At 43.6% G+C, this 26,140-nt stretch overlaps 1 protein-coding gene across 1 annotated transcript; it reads right to left on the reverse strand.

Moving 5' to 3' along the window:
* Window positions 1-73: 73 nt before the first annotated feature.
* cdh19 (cadherin 19, type 2) lies at window positions 74-26,140 on the reverse strand (the record flags this gene model as incomplete). The annotated part of the gene is made up of 11 exons (XM_083631873.1): window positions 74-588; window positions 2,093-2,344; window positions 7,596-7,713; window positions 8,076-8,197; window positions 9,124-9,260; window positions 10,736-10,989; window positions 11,724-11,914; window positions 15,430-15,597; window positions 22,290-22,409; window positions 24,092-24,383; window positions 25,934-26,140. The coding sequence occupies 11 exons, from the start codon at window positions 26,138-26,140 to the stop codon at window positions 74-76; spliced, it is 2,376 nt and encodes a 791-aa protein (XP_083487999.1).

Below are 26,140 nucleotides of genomic sequence, written 5' to 3' on the forward strand. Positions count from 1 at the left end.
GAGTGCTGCTGACCCAAAATGTACGGAATTGGTCTCAAAGATTCATGAGAAAGAAGAAGAAGGAGTGTCCCAATCAGAAGGTGGTCTCGTCCACTCCACCATACCAAGGTGTCAGTCGGACCAAGTTGGGTCTGGGACTGCAAACAGGTTGCTCACTGCCAGGCTCAAAAGTGCACGACTCCAGAGAGCTCAGGGACCCGGTTGCGGACCCCGCCCCTTCGTAAGCATAGGTTCTGAGGCAGTCAAATGGGGGTACATAAGGATCCTGGTCGGCTTCGTCCAGCCTGTCCATTATAAACTGTCTAAAGACCTCGTCCTCCGGGCCGATGAGGTGGGACTCTCGGAGGGACATCCGTATGCTGGCTCTCACGTCTTCCCTGCGGAGCCTCCTCTCCCTCCTCCTGGGGTGCGGCCGCAGGGGGACAGGCTGGCAGGGCTCCAGGTCTGCCCCTCCGCCGCCTGGCTCTCCGTAGCACAGCACCTTCTGTGACACCCTGTCGGGCAACTCCAGCTCCCCCGCCCCCGTCTCAGGCCCCCCCTGTTGCTTCCGCCTGTGTCTCCGCACCACCAGCATCAGAATGGACAGCACTAGAGACGCAACACAGCAGGAGATCATTGCAGTTAAACACCGGGGGCATGAGCTTAGCGAGAATAGATCATCCAGGCGTCTTGTCCTGTACAAGTGCACGGAAAATAATTCCAGCCTGTTTTGATTTTTCTCTACTTGATGCAAAGATCAACACGAGGGCAAATTAGTCTGTAAGTGATCATCTTAGTTTCAGCTCACGCGAAAAGGAAGACATTTCCGCTTGCCTCTCAGTGCAGAGAATACTAAATAGTGGTGTAACAGAGTATGTATTTGCTGGTGTTGTTTTCACTGGGTATTGTACTCATCTGATGTGTTAGCATAGTAGGTATTGTCATTAATCTTTTATGTGATGGGCACAGGGACAACACAAAGCAGCCAAGGTCATAATAAAGCTCTTCACTATGCAACCCATCAATGTCCCAAGATGGCATTGCTACTGATGTATTGCAACCAATATGCTCATTACCAGACACCATTGTTCTGCAAGCATTCAGCGTTTTTAAAATGTGCATTAAAGACACTCTGGTGAGTTTTACAGTTAAAGACACTCTGGTGAGTTTTACAGTTAAAGACACTCTGGTGAGTTTTACAGTTAAATGCACTCTGGTGAGTTTTACAGGGGGGGTTCAAGTGGAAGAGGAATTTGTTATTGTGAAATGCTGCTCTTTACCACACATTTATATATACTTGCCAAGATGATGTGAGGTGGAACTGCTCTAGCTGACACTAACAGAACAGATCCGCTGAAAAAGAATAACTCTTTTACAACAAAATACCATTGAGAGTTTCACTTTTTTTTAATCGCCATCGTAATATTCGCTAATGCTTCTTAAAGGACTACATGGACTTTTTGGGAGTCTGGTCCATTAGTCGCCTTACCCAATATCTGACGAGAAGATTGGCACCAAAATCATCTCTGTGATTCTGGTCGATAGCTCTGTCTGGTCTGCATGCTTTTAGCATACAGAATGATAAGCGGTGGGTGACTAGCATATCTCTGAAGTTGGTATTGTTTTTTATTCTATAGACATAACAAACTTCTGAAAAGAAAATCTCAGTCTTCATTATTGGTGAAGTCCATTACCCATGAAATAAACTCACTAAACAAGTTATGCTTGAAGTCTCGTGAGAAGAGAGACTTTCTGCCATTGACATTGAATTATTGTATTTCTTTTTCTTTGTTACCAGTCCTTTAAACAAGCCTGTGGGGTTTCGGCGTATGTCATTCAAATGAACCAACCATCCATCCTGAGAGCTGCTACAAGTTCTCGTTTTCTCACTTTTAGGCTAATGCTCCTACAATTAGCAAGTGCAGCGGATATACAGTAAGTATCTACTCTACCAAAGACACAGAGATGATTGTAGTGCCCAGTCTCAAAAAAGTCAGTGTAATCATTTAATATACATAAATATATATATATACATAGTTATATCATAACTCAGAGTTGAATATGCCGGACTGAGATGGAATGCCAGTTGTTTGGATTGACCCTGGTTTCTCACCTGTGAGTGTGGCCAGGCAGACCAGCAGACCCAGCAGGGTTTGGAGGCTGACCCCCATGGAGAGGGCGAGGGCCTCCACCCCACCCGAGGGGCAATGGCCGGCAGGCTGGCAGCTGCATACGCTGATGGTCAATGTAGTGGTGCTGGAGAGGGCAGGTGAGCCGTTGTCTATCACCACCACAGGCAGGAGGTACTGGGTGCGATCCTTGCGGGTAAACGTACTCCTGCGTGCCACAATGCTGGCTGTATTGTCTGTTATGGAAAAGATGGAGTTAAGATTGAGCGGTGCAGCATCCAGCATTCTTATAAACAAGAAGTGCACCCACAGTGAGAGCGGGTGTTTAACAAGGGAATGGCACAGGAAAATGGGATTCAATACACAATTCAAGCTCTCTGAAAGAGCCTGGCAGCTTGTCAAATCTGATTTTCAGTGTTTGTAAAAGTGGATTTGGGTGCTCCTGTTAGACTGCATCAAGGCACTACAGTAACTTTTTTGTTGTCAACGGTATACCTCGTGGCATTTCATTGGTGTTCATTCTTGATTCATTATTCATAGTCCCTGGGTGCTGACTGGACTAGTATACTTTCCTGGCTAACTGCACCTACACACATTCGATTCTCACTTATTCCTCACAGTCAAACACCTCTCCCCTGCCCAGTTTAACAACACTTCTGTTTTCACTGAACAATTTGAAGGCTGACTGCCCACTCTACAACAATGCTACTACTCTCTGAAATCTGAAATCTGAATCTGAATCTGAAGGACTTCCTTTCAAAAAATTATATCGCCATTGGGAAGGTGAAATTCAAAACCCACGATTTAAAAGAAAAAAGAAAAAAATTGGACAAAAGTGTTAGTCAGTAATGTTTCTATAGTGAGCTTTTTTTTCTTGACAGCAATAACTTTGTCAGAGTAGGTGTCACTTCTTCAAATAGTGGATATCTTGTTGTAACTTTCAATTATCCACTATTTCGATGTAGAGATTATCTCTCTAGTGGCTCTAGAGCAGTGCTGACCAATTTGGGGCCCGTGGGCCAAGTTTGGCCCGTGCTCTGTTTGTTTTGGCCCGCCACGGATTTCGGGAAAAAAAAAAAAAAATTATGTAAATTTTGTGCAGCTGGTATTCTCTCTCCCCGACTCTATCACACGGGTGTGAGGCATTGCTGTCTGAGGATTGATTGCTCCTGATTGGTTGGCTGAATCACCTGGTTGGGGGGTGAGCTCTGATATTTGATCCCTCCCCAGTCACTGGCTTTACACCAGCTCAGCAAGATGGACAGATCATCATCACGGCAGTGCCACACTGACAAAAGAAAGTTTAGGACGGAGTGGCAAGACGAGTATTTTTTTACATCCTGACTCTGTCTGTCAGTCAGCTGGAGCCTAATATTGAAAGACTTATTAAGAACAAAGACAGGCTTCATGTCTCCCACTGACAACATGACTAGCCTACTGTTTTGTGATTACGAACATTACTTGAATATTGAACTTGCTGCTGATATTGATTTCTTCAGTATATTTTAATATTGTCTATTTTTCAAACTAACTTTCAGGGATACAAACCAGTCACCTTACAGTAGTTTTTTTAAAGACAAGAAATAGGGCTCTTATAAGAGTGGCTGTGTCTGCCCTATTGTGTGTGTGTGTGTGTGTGTCACATTTTCACCCTTGAGATTGCATCCCTGCAAATTGTCATGGCAAATTGTTTACAAAAGATGGACAATAAAGCTGATTTTCAAAGTACCTTGAGGATTTTTCAAGTTATGAATTAAGTCAAATTTCTCTCTTGATTACAAAGGTGGAAAATACAACTGTTTTTTAACTGGGTGTTTACTGATTAAATGTTTAAGCTCCCCACAAATGCAGATGTTTTTTTTAAATATATATAACCAATTGCAAATTATTACAATTAACAAACAGATAACAAGTAGATTATTATATTGAAATGTTATTTTAGATTTAGAATGTTAATTTTCTATAAAACACAATACATTTTAATGTAATTCCACAACGTTTATTTTTGGCCCTCTGCCCTCCACCCAGATTGAGTTTTGGCCCTTCATGGGAAAGAATTTGGGCACCCCTGCTCTAGAGTGCTGGTGTAGGTACAGGATGTACCGGATGTGCTCAGCTCGGGCCGGGGTCCCCAACTACAACTACAACTACAACTACACAACATTTATTTTCAAAAAGTAAGGCTCATGTTTATGAGAAATGGTCCCATAACACTTGAATAATGATCAGTGAATGTTTGTATGATTCATATTTTTAATGTCTATCATGTCTGATAACATCAGTAGTTTAACTTGATAGCTAATCTAAAGCTGCCAGCCATTTTGCTCACATTAATCCCACGTGCCCGACATACAGCCAATCACAATGCGTGCCCGAGCCGATCTTGTAGCCAAGCCGAAAAAAAGCAAAAAGTTGGAGGTTCAATCTGGAGTACCTACCAAGCCTCTTTGGTATGATTGTAAAAATATCTCCATTCTCCCTCTGTCATGTACACGGTGGCTGCCTGGTGACATCAAGATATTTTTATTATTGCGTCGCCATGCATTAGTATCTCATGGCCACGAGAATCTCATGGCCACGAGATATTAATGCGTGGGAATGAGATAATTAAGTTGTGGCAACGAGTTACTAATGCGTGGGAACGAGATAAGTAAATCATGGCCACGACTTACTAATGTGTGACCACGACTTACTAATGAGTGACCATGACTTACTAATGAGTGGCCACGACTTACTAATGTGTGACCACGACTTACTAATGAGTGACCACGACTTACTAATGAGTGGCCACGACTTACTAATGAGTGACCATGACTTACTAATGAGTGGCCACGACTTACTAATGTGTGACCATGACTTAGTAATGAGTGACCATGACTTACTAATGAGTGGCCACGACTTACTAATGTGTGACCACGACTTACTAATGAGTGACCATGACTTACTAATGAGTGGCCACGACTTACTAATGAGTGACCATGACTTACTAATGTGTGACCACGACTTACTAATGAGTGACCATGACTTACTAATGAGTGGCCACGACTTACTAATGTGTGACCATGACTTACTAATGAGTGACCATGACTTACTAATGTGTGACCACGACTTACTAATGCGTGACCATGACTTACTAATGAGTGACCATGACTTACTAATGTGTGACCACGACTTACTAATGAGTGACCATGACTTACTAATGTGTGACCACGACTTACTAATGTGTGACCACGACTTACTAATGTGTGACCACGACTTACTAATGTGTGACCATGACTTACTAATGAGTGACCACGACTTACTAATGCGTGACCACGACTTACTAATGCGTGACCACGACTTACTAATGCGTGACCACGACTTACTAATGCGTGACCACGACTTACTAATGCGTGACCACGACTTACTAATGAGTGGCCACGACTTACTAATGTGTGACCACGACTTACTAATGAGTGACCATGACTTACTAATGTGTGACCACGACTTACTAATGTGTGACCACGACTTACTAATGTGTGACCACGACTTACTAATGTGTGACCATGACTTACTAATGAGTGACCACGACTTACTAATGTGTGACCACGACTTACTAATGCGTGACCACGACTTACTAATGCGTGACCACGACTTACTAATGCGTGACCACGACTTACTAATGCGTGACCACGACTTACTAATGAGTGGCCACGACTTACTAATGAGTGACCATGACTTACTAATGAGTGACCATGACTTACTAATGCGTGACCACGACTTACTAATGCGTGACCACGACTTACTAATGTGTGACCACGACTTACTAATGAGTGGCCACGACTTACTAATGTGTGACCATGACTTACTAATGAGTGACCATGACTTACTAATGCATGACCACGACTTATTAATGTGTGACCACGACTTACTAATGAGTGACCATGACTTACTAATGAGTGACCATGACTTACTAATGAGTGGCCACGACTTACTAATGTGTGACCACGACTTACTAATGAGTGACCATGACTTACTAATGAGTGGCCACGACTTACTGAGTGACCACGACTTACTAATGAGTGGCCACGACTTACTAATGAGTGACCATGACTTACTAATGAGTGGCCACGACTTACTAATGAGTGGCCACGACTTACTAATGAGTGGCCACGACTTACTAATGCGTGGCCATGACTTACTAATGAGTGGCCACGACTTACTAATGTGTGACCACGACTTACTAATGAGTGGCCACGACTTACTAATGAGTGGCCATGACTTACTAATGCGTGGCCATGACTTACTAATGAGTGGCCACGACTTACTAATGAGTGGCCATGACTTACTAATGAGTGGCCACGACTTACTAATGAGTGACCATGACTTACTAATGAGTGGCCACGACTTACTAATGTGTGGCCACGACTTACTAATGTGTGACCACGACTTACTAATGTGTGGCCACGACTTACTAATGTGTGGCCACGACTTACTAATGAGTGACCATGACTTACTAATGAGTGGCCACGACTTACTAATGTGTGACCATGACTTACTAATGTGTGGCCACGACTTACTAATGCGTGGCCACGACTTACTAATGCGTGGCCACGAGATAATTAATATCTCGTTCCCACGCCTTAATTATCTTGTGGCCACAACTTAGTTATCTCGTTCCCACGCATTAGTATCTTGTCGCCATGAGATACTAATGTGTGGCCACGCAATAATAAAAAAATATCTTGATGTCACCAGGCAGCCACCGTAGTAATGCATTTATACTGTAGCAGAATTTCCAATTGAATCTCTGTAGGAGGTGCAGCAACAGTCCAAACACCAAGTATGATGCTTTCACCTGATTTCATTTTAGAATTGAGCCTTGGATCCTGTAACAGTATAACAGAGTAACAGTATAACAGTGTAACAGTATAACAGAGTAACAGTATAACAGTGTAATAGAGTATTATTACGGTATCATCTCAGTCCACTGCAGACATTGAATTTCAAAACCAGTCCAAGGGTGTTCCAGGACTTTTGTGTTAAAGGTTATGAAACAAGCGCAAATACCTTGATCCCCACACGGCTAATTGTTTTCAACACGGAAAATGGTCCAACCACATCTCTCCAGCCACTCTCCCTACCCAGCCCTCATACACCGACTCTCTAGGACCTTCCTATCCCTATGACCCCTTTTTCCTATCCCCACCCCTTCCCTCACCGTGTGCCCCTAGCCACTCCGCCTACCTGCAGCCCTCAAATTCAGACTCTCTACGATGTTCCCCGAGCTAGTTTGCAATTTCAACTCAGCTTGGTTGGTTAGAGCTCAGTTGTGACCACTTTTAATTTAGTTTTAATATGCTGCAGGCTATTTTCTTTCAACTGCACAATGCAGGTAACGTATGGATCGATATATACAGGGAGCATAGGGCAAGAAGCATGGGCGAATATACAGGATAGAGGGATTGTTTTTGTCTAATAATTTGCCGTATGTCAACTGAATGTAACCTTGATTATCTCTGATGGTGAAGTTTGGATTGATTTGCTTCTCTTGGACCATGGAGAAGTAGAAGTGGTGTCCCTCCACAGGCTCATCTGGATCCACAGCACTGAGCCGCTGAATACGCTGAGAGACACAAAGGCACATTACTGACGAGATATTCATAAGAAGAGCAGTCACATATGGACAACTAATCTCCCCAAATCTACTGGCAGAGAATATTCAAGGTTGTACCATAAAAGACAGCCTCACTCTCACTCAGATTCAGCAGCCCAGATATAACCACCAAGTTATGATATTATGCAGCTCTACAATAGTCAAACATTTTCACACGGGTCTTTAGAAAGGGTTTAGAAAGATAATACTCAATCATTTGACATGATACGATATGATGCAATATAAGCGTGTTTACTGTCGACAATCATGGAAATTCTCATTGCAGTGCTGCTAAGTAATTCATAAACATCAATGCGTCATCATATACATACTTCTCCCGCCTGTGTCCCCTCACAGATAAATGGCCGGTAATCTCTGGCGAGCCTTGGCACATTGTCGTTTATGTCCAGCACTTTGATGAACACCACCACACAGGAGGATAAATGCTTCTGTGCTGCAGTTGGGAAGATAGACATTTGTGGGAGTCCACTGGGTGCACGTATCATAAATGCTTTGTAAAAAGCTCTGTCAAAATAATACTAAAGACTGATAAATGTTGCTCTGCTCATATCTTCTTTAATCACACTGAACTGTTTTTCTGCCCACTTCAAAACAAAACAGGGAAGTGAACAGAATGGGAGCTATGAAGCAAATCCCTTCATGGTAGTTCCCATCTTTTGATTCATTCTAGACAAAGACTTACAGATATGCCAACATTTTAGGAGATTCACCTCTTTGCCATATTGCCGATAGTAAAACTAGAATGTAGACGCCTTTCTCTCCTCTGTGCGTGCATTAGAAAGTGCGTTTCACCCTTCACTGCTAGTGAGCTTACCACTGCAATGGCAGTATACGGTACACAAGTCTACCCCTGTTCTACCCCTGTTCATTCACCAAAAATAGACTTTCCCACAGCTCCAGAAACACGCACATGTACATGTTGTGACTCGTATACTCACCACGCGATGAAATAATAATCCAATGTTACGGGAAACGATCATTTTCGAAGTAAATCCATAGCCAGAACTAATGTGGTGGAACCAAAGTTACTTCGGCGTTTCCCGTAAGATTGTATTATTATCGCGTGGTGAGTACATTTTTGGTGAAGGAACAGGGGTAGGCTTGTGTACCACATACTGCAATTGTAGTGTAGTGCTAAGCTCACTAGCAGTGAGGGGTGAAACACACTTTCTAATGCACGCACACAGGAGAGGCATCTACATTCTAGTTTTACTATCAAGAATATGGAAAAGAGGCAAATCTCGCAAAAATGTTGGCATATCCCTTTAACACATTGTGAGACAGGTTTCACAGCTGAGTGAAGGTAGTCGTGCCATAAGTCGGCCATAGCACCAGTATAGGAGAGGAAATGTGCCTTACTTGTTTCCTTGGCAGCAACAGTCACATTGTGCCAGTTTGCTGTCTCTCGATCCAAGGCCTTCGCAACAGTGATGGTTCCGTTGTTTGGGTCTATTTTGAGAGCTTTTGTGATATCACTGCTTTTGTCAATTGAATATCTAGAAGAAAAATCACCAGGACTCACATTCAGCAAGCAAGGCTGTTTTCTAGGCAAACAGAACATGGTGATAACATAGGGAGATCAATTAGACAAACTTTATATCCAAACAGATATCCAACAAACGCCAGAATGTTAAGGCGACAACAAAATAATCAAAACAAAGCATCTTACAAACTTGGAGAAACAGACACACTTCTTTCATTGTTTTTTTCTTTTCCTCTTTTGGAATTGAATAGTATTTTCTTAGTTTGACCAGAGACTTTTTTTTTTTATATGCGATGAGTGAGCTCCTAGGATAATTACTGTACCTCCACCAAGGAGGTTATGTTTTCAGTGCCGCAGGATTACGGAAAAACTACTGGCCCGATTTTCATGAAACTTGGTGGAAGGGCATGGGTCAAGGAAGAACCTATTACATTTGGGAGCGGATCCAGATCTGACTCACAAACAAAAGCAATTGGCCTTGGCAGAGGTCTGTGCTCTTCCAGGTGACCTTAGTTTATAAGTGGTGAAGCACACCACCTTTTAAACAGAGAGAAATAGACTTTTATGAGGTTTTGTTTGGAACTGACGAACAATATCTTCACTCTGTCGAGGTGGTTCATAAGGAAAAAAAAGTGAAGGTGTATGAGTTTAGTTAGTTCTTTGCCCTTAAAAAAGAAGAAAAAAGAAGAGAAAAAAAACATTTACATGTATCGGCCACAGACCAAGCAGAAAAGTTTACGCAGGAAATATTTGCCTCATTACACAAGTTGTTCTATACCATCCTTTTTCACCCAATCGAATGAATCGTGTCTTTCAGCCACTTTGTTGATAATGACGTGGGAAAAAAAGCCAATTTGACCAAAGTAAACAATCATATTTACTAGAACGGTGGAAATGCCTAAAATGTCACATTGAATTTATTTCTCTCAATGTGATGATGTCACCAAAGGGCCACTAATAGAGGCTAGATTGTGGATGATATGCAGCACCTGCCACTCCTAAGCTCTGCTGGGGTGCACTACAGGCACCAGTAGTGCTGCTGCCTCCTCTGCAACGTGCCCCACTTGCAAATGACTGCAAATCTCAATTCCATATGCCACCTCGTACGGTGCTTTATTACATTGGCACGTCCTAGCTGCGTCGCTTTGTGATAATACCACGGCAATAGATAGAAAAGCCTGTGAGGTATAAAAAAAAATCGTCATGATTTATTCAGCAGTGCTCATTTCCTACTAAAGTAATATGAGATAAATATGACCATGTACAGGGTATCCACAGAGATCAAGAGTAAAAATGGATGCACCGAGCCAGTAACACTATTTGAAATGGAATGATTTTTCACCCCGTGGAGGAAGCTGTCTAGGGATGTTCCACCCCCTCTCTGGCTCTCTCCACCCTCCAGCCTGGAGATACCTAGTCATTACCATACTGGCAGTTGGGTGGCAGATGCCATTCTTCCGGGTGACTGTTTGGAGGGGTCATATTTACCTGATGGGATTGTTGACTGTGTCAATGTCTCTGGCGCTAACTGTGCCAACCATGGTTCCCACCACCGCATTTTCGGGAACTTTCCATTCGTAGACCGCAGCAAGGAAGATGGGTGCCTCATCCACATCCTCAACAACAATCTTGAGTGTGGTCCTGTCCCTGAACTCGTCAAAGCTCAGAAAACGAGTGTCCACGTGGTCGTTGGCTGCCTCCGCTGCCATAACAAAGCGCCTCTTACTTTCGTAGTCCAGAGGCTGTGAAAGAGTCAGCGAAAGAAATGAATTAGCGTTTTGACACTAGTCTTATATCACTGTATACTACTGTTGCTATGATAAGCAGAAAATGTCTTGTTGATGAATATGAATATGCAAATATGCTATGCCAACTTGTGCATAAGGTAGATGATTATTGTGTCGAGTGCTGGACACGACTCTGGATGCTGAAAAGGCTTTAGTCAATGTCAATGAGCTGCCAGCTGTGAGTACGCACTTACATGTAAATACTTTTATTTTTAATTAACATCAAGATGCTAGTAGTAAGAAAACAGCATGCAAACCATTACTGCCCCCCCCCCCCAATGATTCAGACTCAAAGTCAATCTTGTTTTTTTCATTCATTAGCGCACAATCGTGGCCACGGAATCATACGAATCTGTCAAAAGAGAGTCACATGAGACTTTTGAGTCTCTAATTTAAAAAGCAAACAGACCCTTCTCCATTTAAAATGAATGCTGAAAACCTTGACGCTCAATATCTCAGAAGTAACCTTATAATTATAAACTTATGCTCAAGTTAAGTTTGTTATGTATATGTATATATATATATATATATATATATATATATATATATATATATATATATATATATATATATATATATATATATATATATATATATATATATATATATATATAATCAAGGAATAGGAATGACAACAGGAATGATGTCAACATAACAACTACACAGAACTAATATACAGACGAATTCACCTTGGCCAGCAAAATCACGCCCTCCTGAGTCACTGGGTCTGTTTCGATTCTGAAGGTGGCACTCTCCTCCAGGTCTTCCTCCAGACTGTAGGTCATCCTGGCATTGATGCCAACGTCTCCGTCCTCTGCCATGATCCTGCCCACTGTGGTGCCCACTGCTGCATTTTCAGGGACGGCAAAGGTGTACAGGTCTGGAGAAAGAAGAGCGCTTTACAAATCATTCATCTTAATACTGCTAGACTCCATGTAATCAATATGTGGAATGGGCAGTGGTGGATGGAGCACCTGAAAGCTGCACTTGAGTAAAAGTACAGATATATCCAGGAAATTACTTGTTAAAGTCATCTATTAGATTAGAATATTACTTGAGTAAGTCTTAAAGTATCTGGGCCCAGTTGCACAAAGCACCTTAGGTTAAGATTTCCCTTAGAGTCAGAGTTAAGGTGTCCATAAAATAGAATCGGCTGCACAAAACACCCTTAAATATTCTCCATAAGGTTAAACATTTTAAGGAAAACATTGTGATGTCATCGGTGATGATGTAATCGTTTGTTGCCGCGGTTTCCATTGTGATGACATCGGTGATGATGTCATCAATTGCGATAGATACAGGAATAGTTGCTAGGGAGCTGGCTGGATCCGGAGGCCGTCCCGCTGAAAATAAGCGAGGGAACCTTTCTAACAGTTACATTACGACACCACTGGGAATGGGATATCAAGTGAACTGCAGAAACAGTGGCTATACCTCTGTCATGCACAAGGAAAACAAGTTGGTTTAAATTTAAGTTTGTTATTAAAAAAAGGCTTGCTTCATTGCAAGCTTGCCTACTGAACTGGACAGTACGTTGTTAATAGCTAGTGCTATAGTGTTTAAAATGATAAGAATGGAGAACATTGTGGTGGAGGGTCAATTTGTGCGAGTCAAAGATAAGTTGTGGCAAATCCACATAATCCTGGCCCAACTCTAATAAGAAGATGAGAAAATGTGATTGTGTCTTGGAGCGGCTCTGTTTGGACGACTGCCACAACTGGGTGGAACAGGCAACCAGCTGCTTCTGAAAACAATCTCCCGTTGATAATAATTTAGAGGTGCAATTATGTGACATACATATAACAGAGGGTGCAGTTCAAAGTGTGGCCATACAATATTCACAAGGCCTTTTGATTGAGTATAGAACCCGTGGAATATAGTAGCGCAAGCAATAAATGTGAGTGCGACAGTCATAGTTAAAAGCATCATCCTTGTGTTCTCGTTTTTGCAGCATTGATTTCTTCCCAGGGCATTCATTTATGGAGCTTTATCGCTGAGAAGGCCTTGTTTGTATCCAAAGGTCATGACAAATGTCCTTTCATGTGTGAATGATTAAATTCACCCAGTGAGCTTAAGCAACACACACACACACACACACACACACACACACACACACACACACACACACACACACACACACACACACACACACACACACACACAGACAGACAGACAAACAAACAAACAAAGGGAACGAGCATCCTCATTTCTTCCCCCGGCGTCTCTCTCTATCTCCCTCTCTCTGACTCCAGGGTTAGGGTTAGCAGAATGCAATGCAGTGCTGGCAGCTAAACCACCCACCCAAACATTAGTATGATCAAATACACTGGCGGATGATACCTGAAAGCCACAATTGTGTAAAAGTACGGATATCTTACCAGAAAATGACTTTGGTAGAAGTATATTACTAGAAGTATATTACTCGAGTAAAAGTCTTTACTGTACGTACTGTATCAAAATTAATTTCTGATATATTAAATGTAGGCTACTTAAAGCCCCCTCCAGTCAGTTTTCTACCTGTGTACAATCCTGCTGTAACAGTGGAGATGAAAAACTGCACACGCCGTCATCAACTACGTCACCAGTCTAATCTTTTGCACCAAAGTTCGTCTATTGGTAAGATGTTCCACTGCAACGTCATGGCTGGAGCACTGTTGTCCAAAAAGGATAACTCTCTCAGCGCGCTCTGCTGCTTCTGCGCTGCGCTTCCGCGTCCTGTGTGTTTTGGCCGAGCCTCGCTCCTAAGCCAAGCTAACGGCAGATTGTATTCACTGTAATATATTGTATATTATTAATATGACAGGTCCGCATATGTCAGCATTGACAACCATAAAGTCTGACATCAGCACAGCACCCCTTTCTAGCACATGAGCCAATTGAAGAGTTTGAGTTTGTCAACAAAATACAGTGGCGAACACTTTGGCTAATTAGCAGAGCAGGAAAAAACACAGCTACACATGAAATAGCTTAAAAATAACAAAACTGACTGGGGGGGGGGGGGCTTTAAGTATCGAAAGTAAAAGTAGGCTACAAGTAATTATACAAGTAATTATTAGGTTATACAATTATTACAATTATACAAGTAATTCTACTCATGTTCATGTGCATCTGATATGCCTGGGCTGAGTGGAAATCTTCTTGAGTTGTATTCACCTTATGTAGCCCCGCCCACTTGCCCCATTGTGTCACGACTTGCTGTTCAAAACGCTGGCTGTTTTACCTGCTCATACTAGTCTGACTCAGCTGGTCAAACCTAGTCTGACTCACATTATGAGTCAGACTACGTTTATGAGTCACAGGAAGTGTAAACACAATCAGAACTTCCGATTATGTTGACATTTCCCTTTTAGTCTCTGAAGCCAGACTGTCTCTTCTACATAAAGGTGAATAGCGATTTGGAAACATTATGGTAACCTTGCAAGGCAGCTGGATTTGTGCGAGATCATGAGAACGTCACGATCACACGACAAATCCATCTTACCAAGCTCTAATCTATTTGAATCCCAACCACCAGCGGTTCACACCAATCAGTGTCCTAGAGGTGTATAAATAAGTGTATCTATAAGTGTCAAAGTGCCAAATGCAACGATGGTGCACTTCTACACCTCCATCATTGAGTCCATCCATCTGCTCCTCCATCACCGTCTGGTACGCTGCTGCTACTCCCAAGGACATCTACAGACTGCAGCGCATCATCAGCTGTGCTGAAAACCAAAAGGTGATGCAACCTGCCACCCCTTCAGGACCTGCACACCGGCAGGACGCTGAAGCGACCCCTCCCACCCAGGTCATAGCTCTTTGAAATGCTCCCCCTCGGCAAGAGACTGAGGTCTGTCAAGGCCAAAACCTCTCGTCATAAGAACAGCTTCTTCCCAACTGCCATCGCCCTCATCGTCAAGGCTCCAAAGCCCCCACGAATAAGGACTCTACTACCCCCCCCCCCCCCCCCCCCCCCGCATATCCCCTGAGCACAGGCGGCTCAACAACAAGCCAGAATCCCCCCACTAACATGACCCTACCCCCCCCCCCCCCCCCATTGTACATCACTTTAAAGATATTTGACTGCACTTTTGATTGATTGATTGATTTTGTCTTCCTGTATTTTTTTTGTCTTCTGACTATTGATGTGACCACTACGCTGCATACACACTAAGTCAAATTCCGCATTATGTAATCTGATTACCTACTTTGGCCATAAAAGTGGTTCTGATTCTGGCTGGCAACACAAACCGACCACCCAAACCAGAGCAGTATGACCAAATATATATATACACCTTTCAGATGAAATGCGTCCTCGCAGCACACCACACTTTTGTATTTTCTCCATCGATGCTGTGAGTGTGAATGGCGCGGCTGACAGTGTGTCAGTGAGGGATGAGAGAGTGAGTGACTCACGGTGCTGGAACGTGGGCCCGTTGTCGTTGACGTCAGTCAGGCTGACGGTGACGGTGGTGGAGGACGAGTAGCCGCCGCTCAGGCCCAGCATATCCTTCACCTGCACCACCACCAGATACTGCTCTCTGGCCTCACGGTCCATGTTGGGCCAAGACGTCACAATAATGCCTATATAGAGAAGGGAAAGAGAGAATACGATACCATGCTTCTTTATTATCCCAGAGGGGCAAAGGAGCAGCATACAGAGGGACAGAGCATAACCAACATACAGAGACATACAGTTCTCTGATACGACATCGACATACAACAAAGAGCACTATAAAACGTGCAGCAATAAAGGCTATAGTTTGGGCGTTAAACATTGATTGCCTTAGGAATGAAGGAGCCTTGAGCTCTGCAGCTCCTGAGCCTATAGGGACCCTATAATACCTCCGCCCAGAGGGTAGAAAGTGGAACCTGGTTTACAGTGTGGGGTGGGTCGGCCAGTGTATTGGTGGCCTTTCTGACCAGGTGTCTGTTATAAATAGTGGAGAGACTGAGACTGATCTAAGCCTTCGTTCACACCATACGCTGAAGCAACGCTCAAGTCACGCTGAAGCTACGCTGAAGCCACGCAGTTTCATTTCGGCGTCCTTGTTAACAGGAGAGACCGTTCACACCAGCCGCACGCGTGCCACGCTCAAGCCAAGCTGAAGCTGCGCTGAAGCGATCATTCAGGATTCTGTTCTATTTTCCAAGCCTGAAGCTGCCAGGCATGAAGTCAATGGAAGTTATGAGCAGGGTCGAGGCGCGCCGAGCGAGGTGCTGAGGAGAAGAGAATGCTTCTTGTGCCACCGGTTTAGCATGAGGTCAGCTTCAGCGTGGCTCGAGCTTTGCTTCGGCATATGGTGTGAACAAAAGGTTAGAGCAGGTGTTCTCCACTCTGCAGCTTTGTCTTATCCTCACTGTAAAAGTCAGAACCAGCAGACCAGGACAAAAGTTTAAATTGATCCAGTAAAAGCTTTATATAACAGGGTCACCACGGTGTTGTCTACATTGAAAGAGTTGAGCTTCCTCAGTAGTGCTCTGGAGTGGATGGAATTTGTATTTTCCTCCCATCAGTTTGTCATCAATGATAGTGCCCAGGTATTTGTAGGTGTCACTGCTAACAATGTCAACAGTGTTGTCAGCTATGACAGACTGAGATGGAGTGGGTGTGTTTTTCTACAATCAATCAGCATGTCCTTTGTTTTGCTAGCATTGATCTTAAGGTAAGAAGCTTACACCAGTCAATAAAATCATCTAACTTTCCATGTGCAGACTCATCATTGTGAAGCAGGCTGACAACAACAGAATCATCTGCATAATGTATGATGTCTGTTTTCATATAGGCTCCCTGCAACTGAGAATATGAGAGAGAGAGAGAGAGAGAGAGAGAGAGAGAGAGAGAGAGAGAGAGTTGGCTTCATTAGCTGCATCAAGAGTATCTGTGGGTGTTTTTCTGTGTTGCTCTTTTCCAAACATGAGGAAACAAACTTTGCCTTAGTTTTTTGTCGATTTTTGCAGCAATTGTTTATTCTATGACTTTTCATATAGACATATATGTTCAGAGTGCTCCAGACAGGTCCCGCATTTCACGTTATGCAAAGCTCAGCTCTATTAATGCCTTAATCTGCTGCTGTGAAATAAATGTTTTATTTGATTTTGAATAGTAGTCTTTCTTGTGTTGTTATTGAGGTTATTATGGTTAAAAAGTCCAGAAATAGGCATAGCGGGTATATAACCTATGTTTTACGATATAAAAATATCATATAAAAAAAAACATCAAAAATCAAAAAGGAATAATACAAAAACAATCAGCCCCCTCCCCAGTTATAACCGCCCCATAAGTCATTTCATCCTGGCGCCGGCCCTGGTACGAGTGCAATACACTGGCAAATCCATACACCTAAGCTCTATGTAAATTCAGTCAGTAGCCTACACAAAGAAGAAGAGGGCTTTCAATTTGCACACCGGCTAACGTATCAGGAAGAAACTAGCGATAGTGGTGGCGAGAAAATTCACCTGTGCAGTAGGTTACTTTGGATCAGATCTAGATGACAGTGTTGCCAACTCTCTTCTAAAAGGAAAGCAGTAACTGGTGTGACGACCCTCTCACTCTCCTGGTTCTGTGACTTGCAGGAGCCTGGTACTGTAGGTGGGGTCTTTGTTAAGGCTGATTGGGTGCACCTGGGCCTGGTGTACTCTTGGGCTTTAGAATACCTTAAAGCAGCTACGAGCAACTTTTTCGATTGTTATTAAACAGTATAAATTTAATATCAATGCATCACATCTTACCTCTAATAGTCGACGAGACCAAAGCCGTGTGTATCTGAGATTGCTCCCTTAGGTGATTATTAAGTCTATAGTCTGTCTAAACTCGCGCCAACAGGGGGCTCTCTAGAGCGACCGGACCGGGTAACCCGGAAGTGAAACGCGGAAGTGAAACCAGGAAGTGAAACGCAGCTGCCTTTTTACGCCGTTTGCGCTGCCTAGCAACATAACATAAACAATGTGAACGCCACGCATACTCGCGGGAACATCTCTCGTTATATTCTAACAGGTTTTTTGGAAGTTATTTTGTGGTTATGGCCGAAGTGGCTGCTGCAAACCGTTTCATTTCAATTCCTGATCTGCCCTGGCTACAGACACACTAACACTGGCCGATTCACTCGGGGTTCAAGCGAGACTACTCTGCGTTGGTATCGTCGACTATTAGAGGTAAGATGTGATGCATTGATATTAAATTTATACTGTTTAATAACAATCGAAAAAGTTGCTCGTAGCTGCTTTAAGACCATTCAACGCACTGGGAGCGTCAGCTGCTCGCATTTTGAAGTCCACCCATTGTTTTAAATGGCCAAACATGCACCAAGAGCGTTCTGACACGCGTCAAACTGCCTTGACGCCCGTACACCCATGTTTCGAATTTGGAGCGTCAAATGAGGTTCCAGCAGCGACCAAAGCGCTCTGAGCTCCACCCCCCTCCCTCTCTGCCCACTTTGATCCCCGTCTGTCTCGCTATGCTCCTCAAACAAATCTCATGGCAGTTTAAATACAGCAAGCATGTAAATACGCTACACTATATAATAGTGTCTGATCAAAGTGAGAATAATGTTCTAAACGCATCGGCTAGCAAAATATAGCCTATCCCTGGATGTCATGATGAGATTAGATTGGTGAAAGTTTGGAGAGAATGATTGCATCATTTTCTCCCACAGCGCTGCCTTTTTTTCTCCCCCTCTGCACGGCAGTCAGGTAGGATGATCAGATCCAACAGCCTCTGAATGACAGGGGCTCAAAACTACGGTATAAAAACTTTTTTCATCGGTCCCCCTTCAGCATAGTTAGCATTTAGCTGCTAGCCCAGCCCAGGCAGACAGGATCAGTCTATGCACCTGCTCTTGTATCCCCAATCCTGTAGCTCAGCACCTTCCGCTGGTGAGTCAGCCCATTGAGATATATGGGGGGGGTTCCCCCCACCGTCCACCATTGGTCCTACTGACACAACGATACCGGAAGTAACGTTTTGTGGCTGTTCCCACACACATCGATTGTATCTTCTAGGCGCTTTGACACCGGCCTTGAAAGCCGCAAAATGCACGGAAAATAGGATCCGCGCCTCCGATGTGAAAGTTGTGGATGCCCGTTGGTGGGTAATTGTTGTACGCCTTTTGTCCCGCCAGCCGACCTAGTCACAGCGCCGGGTTAGCAGGCAACCCACCTCCACTTGAAAGTGTAGGAGCAGCAAGCCGGAACAGTGCAAATGCTCAGCTCATTCATAAAAAAATTACAGGGGAAATCACCTCGTGCAGCAAGAAAGACAGTGAAAGTAAAGAAAGTAGCCTATACAATCATGCGCCAGGAGGCATGCTCAGTGCCTGTAAGTAGGTTAGGCTTTATGCGCAAACGATGTTGACATTAGTAGCCTAGGTAAAATTAACGGATATAATAATACGCTTCAGAGAACTATAGCTGTCTGTGGCGAGTTGGTCTGAGGATATTCCCTCTGGAAACCAGCTCCAGAACTGCAATCTGTCTAGCTAGCCACTTGTGCATTCCCTTACAAAAACTATTAACGTTATAGTAGTCATATGCATTTATAGCCTATACTATTCCCCGACGAACGTTATGCAGACTGCAGCTGTTTGATATGCGGGCGCCGTCTTTCAGAACGGCCCCTAATTAGGCTACTTGATTGGGAATCATTTGCTTTACAAAAAACTGGAACCAAAAGATAAGAATTAGCCTTGTAGCCTACCTAATAGGCTACATGATGGTGCGTCTGTGATGCATAAAGTCGATCAGATGAATATTGAAAGCCTTGTTACCATGCTGCATGTGGACAACACTTTTCCTGTTTTATCAGTTTCATCCTTAACGAGCGCAGCTTTATCAGCTTGATCCTTAACAACCGCAGCTGCACCTCGTTGGCTGGCATACATCAGCGATGTTTGGTTGTTGAATGAATTCGTTCATCATACAGTAGCTTAGGCTACACTAACCTATGAAAATATACATTTGGGCGAGGAGCTGGGTGGAAATGCCTCCGCTCGCCTTTCAATCCGGGAGGGGTGGATGTCACTTGAAAGCACACCCCAGGATGGGAATGTGTAGCGGTGCTGCTTGGCTGTGTGTGAAAGCAATTTCTGTGGCGAGGCTGCCGGTTTTGCGGGCCTTTTGAACTGCAATTTTGCGCGATCTGTGTGAAAACGGCTATAGCCAGACCTATCTCCACACTTTGATTTAGCTCTCCAGCACTAGCCTGGAGAAAGTAAGGCAATAACTTGAAGTTACTTGGATTAGTAACTGTAATATAATTACTTTTTTGAAATTGTAATCCCTTACATTGCTAATTACTGGGAAAGTAATACAATTATTGTCATGTTACTTTACCTTTTACTGCCCAACACTGTTGCATTGTCATTGATTCCAGCCTTTAACTCCCTTAATCGGGCCGCCGCCACTATTTGGCTGCTCGGCGAGTTTTAAAAGTTAGCAGGTTGTCTGCTTCTTCTGTTGGGAAAAATGGGCGAAAGTACAAGTCGGGCACACTAAAGCATGAGGAGCAAGAGCAGAGGGAGAAACTTGTGGCATGTTCTATTCCGTTCACAAACCTCTTCTCACATCTTCTTCAACAACTCAAGCCTCAAGTGTCTGCTGCTAGCTCCACTACTAGCCACACAGCTAGCTCCATGCAGGTGTTGGGCCATGGTTATTATGGTACAGTCTTAAGATTGTTCAGAATTAATGGAGACCGCCCATGGTACATTTTTTGGTGTTTCTTTTCATATTTCTTTGGTTATTCAAACAGTATTAGTAGACTGAATAGACTGCCTGTGATCTCAGTGCTTTTGGGGGAATATTACCAGGTTTAACCAGTAGGCGGCAGTAGCTACGCAGGGAAGTATTTCACATGCGCTCGCGCTGTAAGACTTTCGTAGAAGAAGAAAGCTGCGTGAGGTGAAGGCACAGTAGCACTGTTCATGATGTTAAAACAATATTCCATGTCTTTTCAGGTGAGCTATGGTAATGGGCCACGTTGTCAAATGCTGTTTGTAACTTTATGTGAATTCGTCAGTATGTTGAATGTTGTGTAACGTTAGTTAATTGTTTGTTAGCTTAGTATGCACTCGGAAAACTAGCCTATCATGTTTAGCTACTGTTTGCTAGCACAAGGGTAATTTAGCATTACAGTCATAGCTTGTTGTTTTGATCCGTTATGGTTTCGCTAATGTTAGAGATAATTAATTAATATAAAACATGGTGCTTCGTTTGTTTAGTAATGTTATTTCTTGTTTTCTTCAATTAGAATAGCCTACAGTAAAAGTCATTTTCTGATCAATACAAATGTATTTGCTGGTAAGACTTTCGTAGAAGAAGAAAGCTGCATGAGGTGAACGCACAGTAGCACTCATGATCGTTAAAACAATATTCCATGTCTTTTCAGACAAATCTTGATTAAAATATATGCACCTGGATCTGGCCTCAGGCTCCATCATTCAAGTGTGAAACACAGGGAGCAACCAACCATGATTTCGACGAGATAAATGAAGACAGCTGTAGTGATCAAACCTGTTGGGTATTTTGGACATTTTGGACATTGGATCGACATATAGCCTACTGGGCTATGAAGGATTCCATGGGATTTTTGCCGGATTGGATTCAAACTGCCAGGTGCTGGATGAAAACATCATTGGTAAGCTGTTTCATATTTGTGATGGCATATAGGCTTGTCATGCCATGGTTGCTGCTGGTGTAGTAGACCGACGTGTAGGGTTAATGTTATTGTATTAACAGCAGGCCACACATTGCTGTACACTTGTACTATACTTTGATGTTTTGTGTGGGTTGATTAGGTAGGCTGTATGGCTGTGGCTCTATGGGCAATAGACAGTGACAGGCTGTTGTCTGTTCTTCAGAACAAGCTTTTCTGACAAAGTGGCTTCACTGTATACCTTTTTAGACATAGCCTACTGTAGGCTTGCTTGGCTTAATTATCAGAAGGGCCCACTGAGTAATGCTCTGCCCCCTCCCCTCTGTGCTGAGAGCCTAGCTCCGCTCTCCCACCCATAGCTGCTATGGATGCTGGTTGGTGCGAAACACTGGTTCAGATTCAAACCTATAGATTGGAGGGTGGGCAAGATGGAAATCTAGCAAAATCGTCAATATGGTGGCAGTGATAGAGCCAGAGGGACATGGGCTAAAGTCAAGACCATTTTCCTGTACATGCCACAGCAACCTAAATGTATCATACTATTCACATTCATTTATAACATTACTAAATTGATCTGAATTGAGAGATGGGGATTTAGAAAAAAGGCAGCGGCCGGATAGCCTACCCGTCTTCGGCTCCACAGAGAAGTAGGGCTCCCCCTGCAGGATGGAGTAGATGAGCTTGGCGCTGTTTCCGAACATGGGATCGTCGGCATCTGTGGCTGTCACCTGGGCGACTGTGGTCCCTGTGGGGGGAGCGGATCACACAGGCAGAGTCAGCTCAGGCGGCAGTTCCAGTCGACGGGGAAATGAAGTGATTATGCCACCGTCCCGCAGGGTCTGTCTGTCTGGCTCAGGGGGGGAGCTGTGGAAATGGAAGGCGGGGGGTGTGTGTGTGTGTGGGGGGGGGGGGGTTGTGTTGAGGTTGAAGTAGGGTTACAGGGGAGTTGTTGATGATGGGGTGGGGGGTGTGATGCGTGGCGGCGGGGGGTAGCGCCGGCTTTTCACAATGTGCCGAGGCTGTGCAGGTGTGCGTGACAACCTTTCCAGCCTACAGTGACATCTCTCTCACTAGTATCCACCTGCCCCATTGATTTCTCTCCTTCTCACTCTGATTCAGTTTCACCCCTGCTCTCTCTCGCTCTCTCTCTCTCTTTCTCTCTCTCACTCACTGTCCCTGGTACTCCCTACCTTCTTATCCACTGACCATATCCTCGTCACCTTTCTCCATATATTTCTCTCTGTGTCTTCTTCCTGTCTATCTCTTTCTTCAGCTGTGTCTTTCTCTCCCAGGCAGAGAGTTACCTCAGTGTTTCTTATTCTCAGTCGCCCACACTCCACCCTTCCCCTCTCACTTTCTCTTTTCTAGTCCCATGCATTATGATTTATTACGAGAGAGATATTATACTGCAAAAGCAGATTACATATAAATTGAAATGGTAATGTATGTTTGCGGTATGAAAGGGCAGTGGATATAATAACATTATTTAGGAAAATAAACTCATCCATAAATTCACCCGAGCTATGATACCAAATCCAATACTGTACGTTTAACTTCCTGAAGGGGGACATACAGCAGCCATTCAAATAGCCTTTGTTCATTTTCTTCTTTCAATATTCAAGATAACATGGCACTTTATTTGAAATGTGCATCCTTGAAATGCAAGCAACAGTTCAAGCCAATAACAGCTTTCTATCTGAACAATCTGGAATATACATACATTTGCTTTTAGGGCTCATAACTTGGGCTTTGGCAGACATACCAATCAACCCTCATACTTGAATCTTTAAAGCTGCATTCAGCGATGTTTTTGTATTAAAATAAGTGTTAAATGGCTCTATATTCTGACAGCAATCACTGAAATAGAGTGTTTGGTCAGTAACTTGGAACTCCCAGTCTCTCCTGTCACCCTGCAGGCAGGGCGGACGTATCTCCGCAATGTAGAGACTCATGGATGACGGCATTGGATTTGGGGTGAAAAAAATACATAATAGTCCTTTGAAGGAATGGCAATATGACCTTCCGTTTCCCAGAAAATGTAAACATTTCTCAGATTGGATAACAATTTGGCGTCGACCTCCCATTATCACTATCCACTATACGGTTGCGGAGATACGTCCGCCCTGCATGCAGGCTACAGCAGAGAGATAGAGGACAGCGGGGGGTTGGGAGTGCCAAGTTACTGACCAAACACTCTATTTCAGTGATTGCTGTCAGAATATAGAGCCATTTAACACTTATTTTAACACAAAAACATTGCTGAATGCAGCTTTAGCACTATCAATTCAACATCTTGATGATGGTGATGAAGGCAGCCTGTCTGGGTTGTTTAAAGATTCATTCTGTGTGGCTGTATTTTCAATTATTGTGTCATACATGCTGCTATGGCAGCAGGGACTTTCTCTCTACTTCTTTGCTCAGACATACCAGTCGGACACATCTCAGGTATGCTGGACACATAGGGTTCGTTCTGGAACTGTGGGATGTTGTCATTGATGTCCTGCACCTTGATGATGAACTCTGACTGGGGCTCCACCGGTTCGTTGGACCTCCTGTTGATAGCCTGGGCCTGCAGAACATAGAAGGCCTTCACTTCGCGGTCAAGCTTCTGCAGGGTCCGGATCTCACCAGAATGCTCATCTATCTCAAACACATCTCCAACACCCTCTCCTGATAGGATGTACTTGATAGATTCAGCTCCCTCATAGTCAGACTTGAGCTGCAGAAGGAGAGAAAGAAGTACTGTGGGAAACATTTTTTACTCTATCACTGCAAAACATCTCCATCCTAAGTCATAAAATCACAGTCCTAAAATCACAATTTTCTTAAAGTAAGTCAAAAAGAATCTGACAACCGCATTAGATAATTAGCTCCGCCAACAAACTTGGCCAGGAAGTCATGTTTTCACCCCTGTTTGTCTGTCTCTCTGTCCACATATCTCAAAAAGTATTTGTATGGATTTGTATGAAATGTAGAAAAGTAGGTCATGGGCCAACGTAGAACTGATAGAGAGCCGCAGTAACGAGTCCGGAAATCATCGATGCTAACAGCCCTGGTTCTTCACTGTTTTCGCCTATGGGAGTTTTGAATGGGTTTTTGGCGCGATGCTTCTAATAATCTCTCTGGGCAACGCTGGCTTAATCTAACGCGAACCAGTGTTTAGTAATATCATCTTCACACACGAGGACCACTTTTACGAGTTTTGAAGCTTTTATGTGCCGTTAAAAGGACGGCTAGCTAGCAAACGGCTAAATGAGACTACACTTTTGAGTCGATGGGGATATATATGTCAATAACGTCACCACCTCAAAGGACGAACACGGAAATTCTCTTTCCCTCACCTGGTTCAGCCCCGTTCAGCCCGGGGTAATCAGTGCACACATCAACAACAGTCCAGGTTGAGTGCTGACGTGACGTGGAAGCCTATGCGACAGTGTGTAGTTCTGGATTAGCTTAGCTCGAGCATTTTACTTCTAGGGCTCGCATTTACGCTACAAAACTCATGAAAGTGGTCCTCATGTGTGAAGATTATCCGACTGAACTCTGGTTCGCGTTTGATTAAGCTTGCGTTGCCCAGAGACCGTATTTGAAGCATCGCGGCAAAAACCCATTCAAAAATCCCATAGACAGAAACAGTGAAGAACCAGGAAGTTCGGGACTTCCGCATTCTGCCTACAAAAATACGTCATCCCTGCGGCTCTCTATTACATTTCCAAAAAGGGGAGGGGCATTGACTGGCACTGGCCAAAAAGGGGAGGGGCTGGCAATGGATGTGACCAATCACAAAAAGGTGGAGGTATACACCTATAGTAACTGTATACCTCCGCCTTTTTGTGATTGGTCACAGTCAAAGTCTTGAAACAAGTTGATTTGCATAAACTATTAAATAGTTTATGCAAATCAACTTGTTTCAAGACTTTTGTAGAATCAAGTACAATTCTCTTGATAGTAGTGCATTGATCTGTATGTATTGATCTATATATATTATATATATATATATATATATATGATCTGCCTTTTCTCACTTGTTTGTTGACTAATTTCTAGAAAATTCTTGAAACAAGTGAAGCTACATTGGAAACAAGTGGAGTTATCTCACCTCATTGGCAGAATTTTGCTCTTGGTTTACCAAAAATACAATTTTGAAGGCTGAATATGAGACTAAGATGGATATTTTATCCTTATCCTTTTATCCTCCAATAAAAAGGCGTTGTCACTATCAAGGACATGGAGGGCGTTCAGATCTGAAGGCGGGTGGGGGGAGGGTACCTGGCCAATAACGCGAGGACTGGGATCTTCCTCAGGGACAAACAGTTGTTTCCAGATCCAGCCTCTCTTCAGGCGGCGGTGCAAATGAGTGGACCCCTGGGCCAGCTGTTGCGCGTCCAGACCCTGGGTGCCTCTCATATCGCTCAGCACCCAGCCAGGAATCATGGAGAAGACAGTCACCATGGCTAAAACACTTGGTATACTCAT

The sequence above is a fragment of the Poromitra crassiceps genome, assembly GCF_964638095.1.
Source record: "Poromitra crassiceps genome assembly, chromosome: 2".
NCBI classification, from domain to species: Eukaryota; Metazoa; Chordata; class Actinopteri; order Beryciformes; family Melamphaidae; genus Poromitra; species Poromitra crassiceps.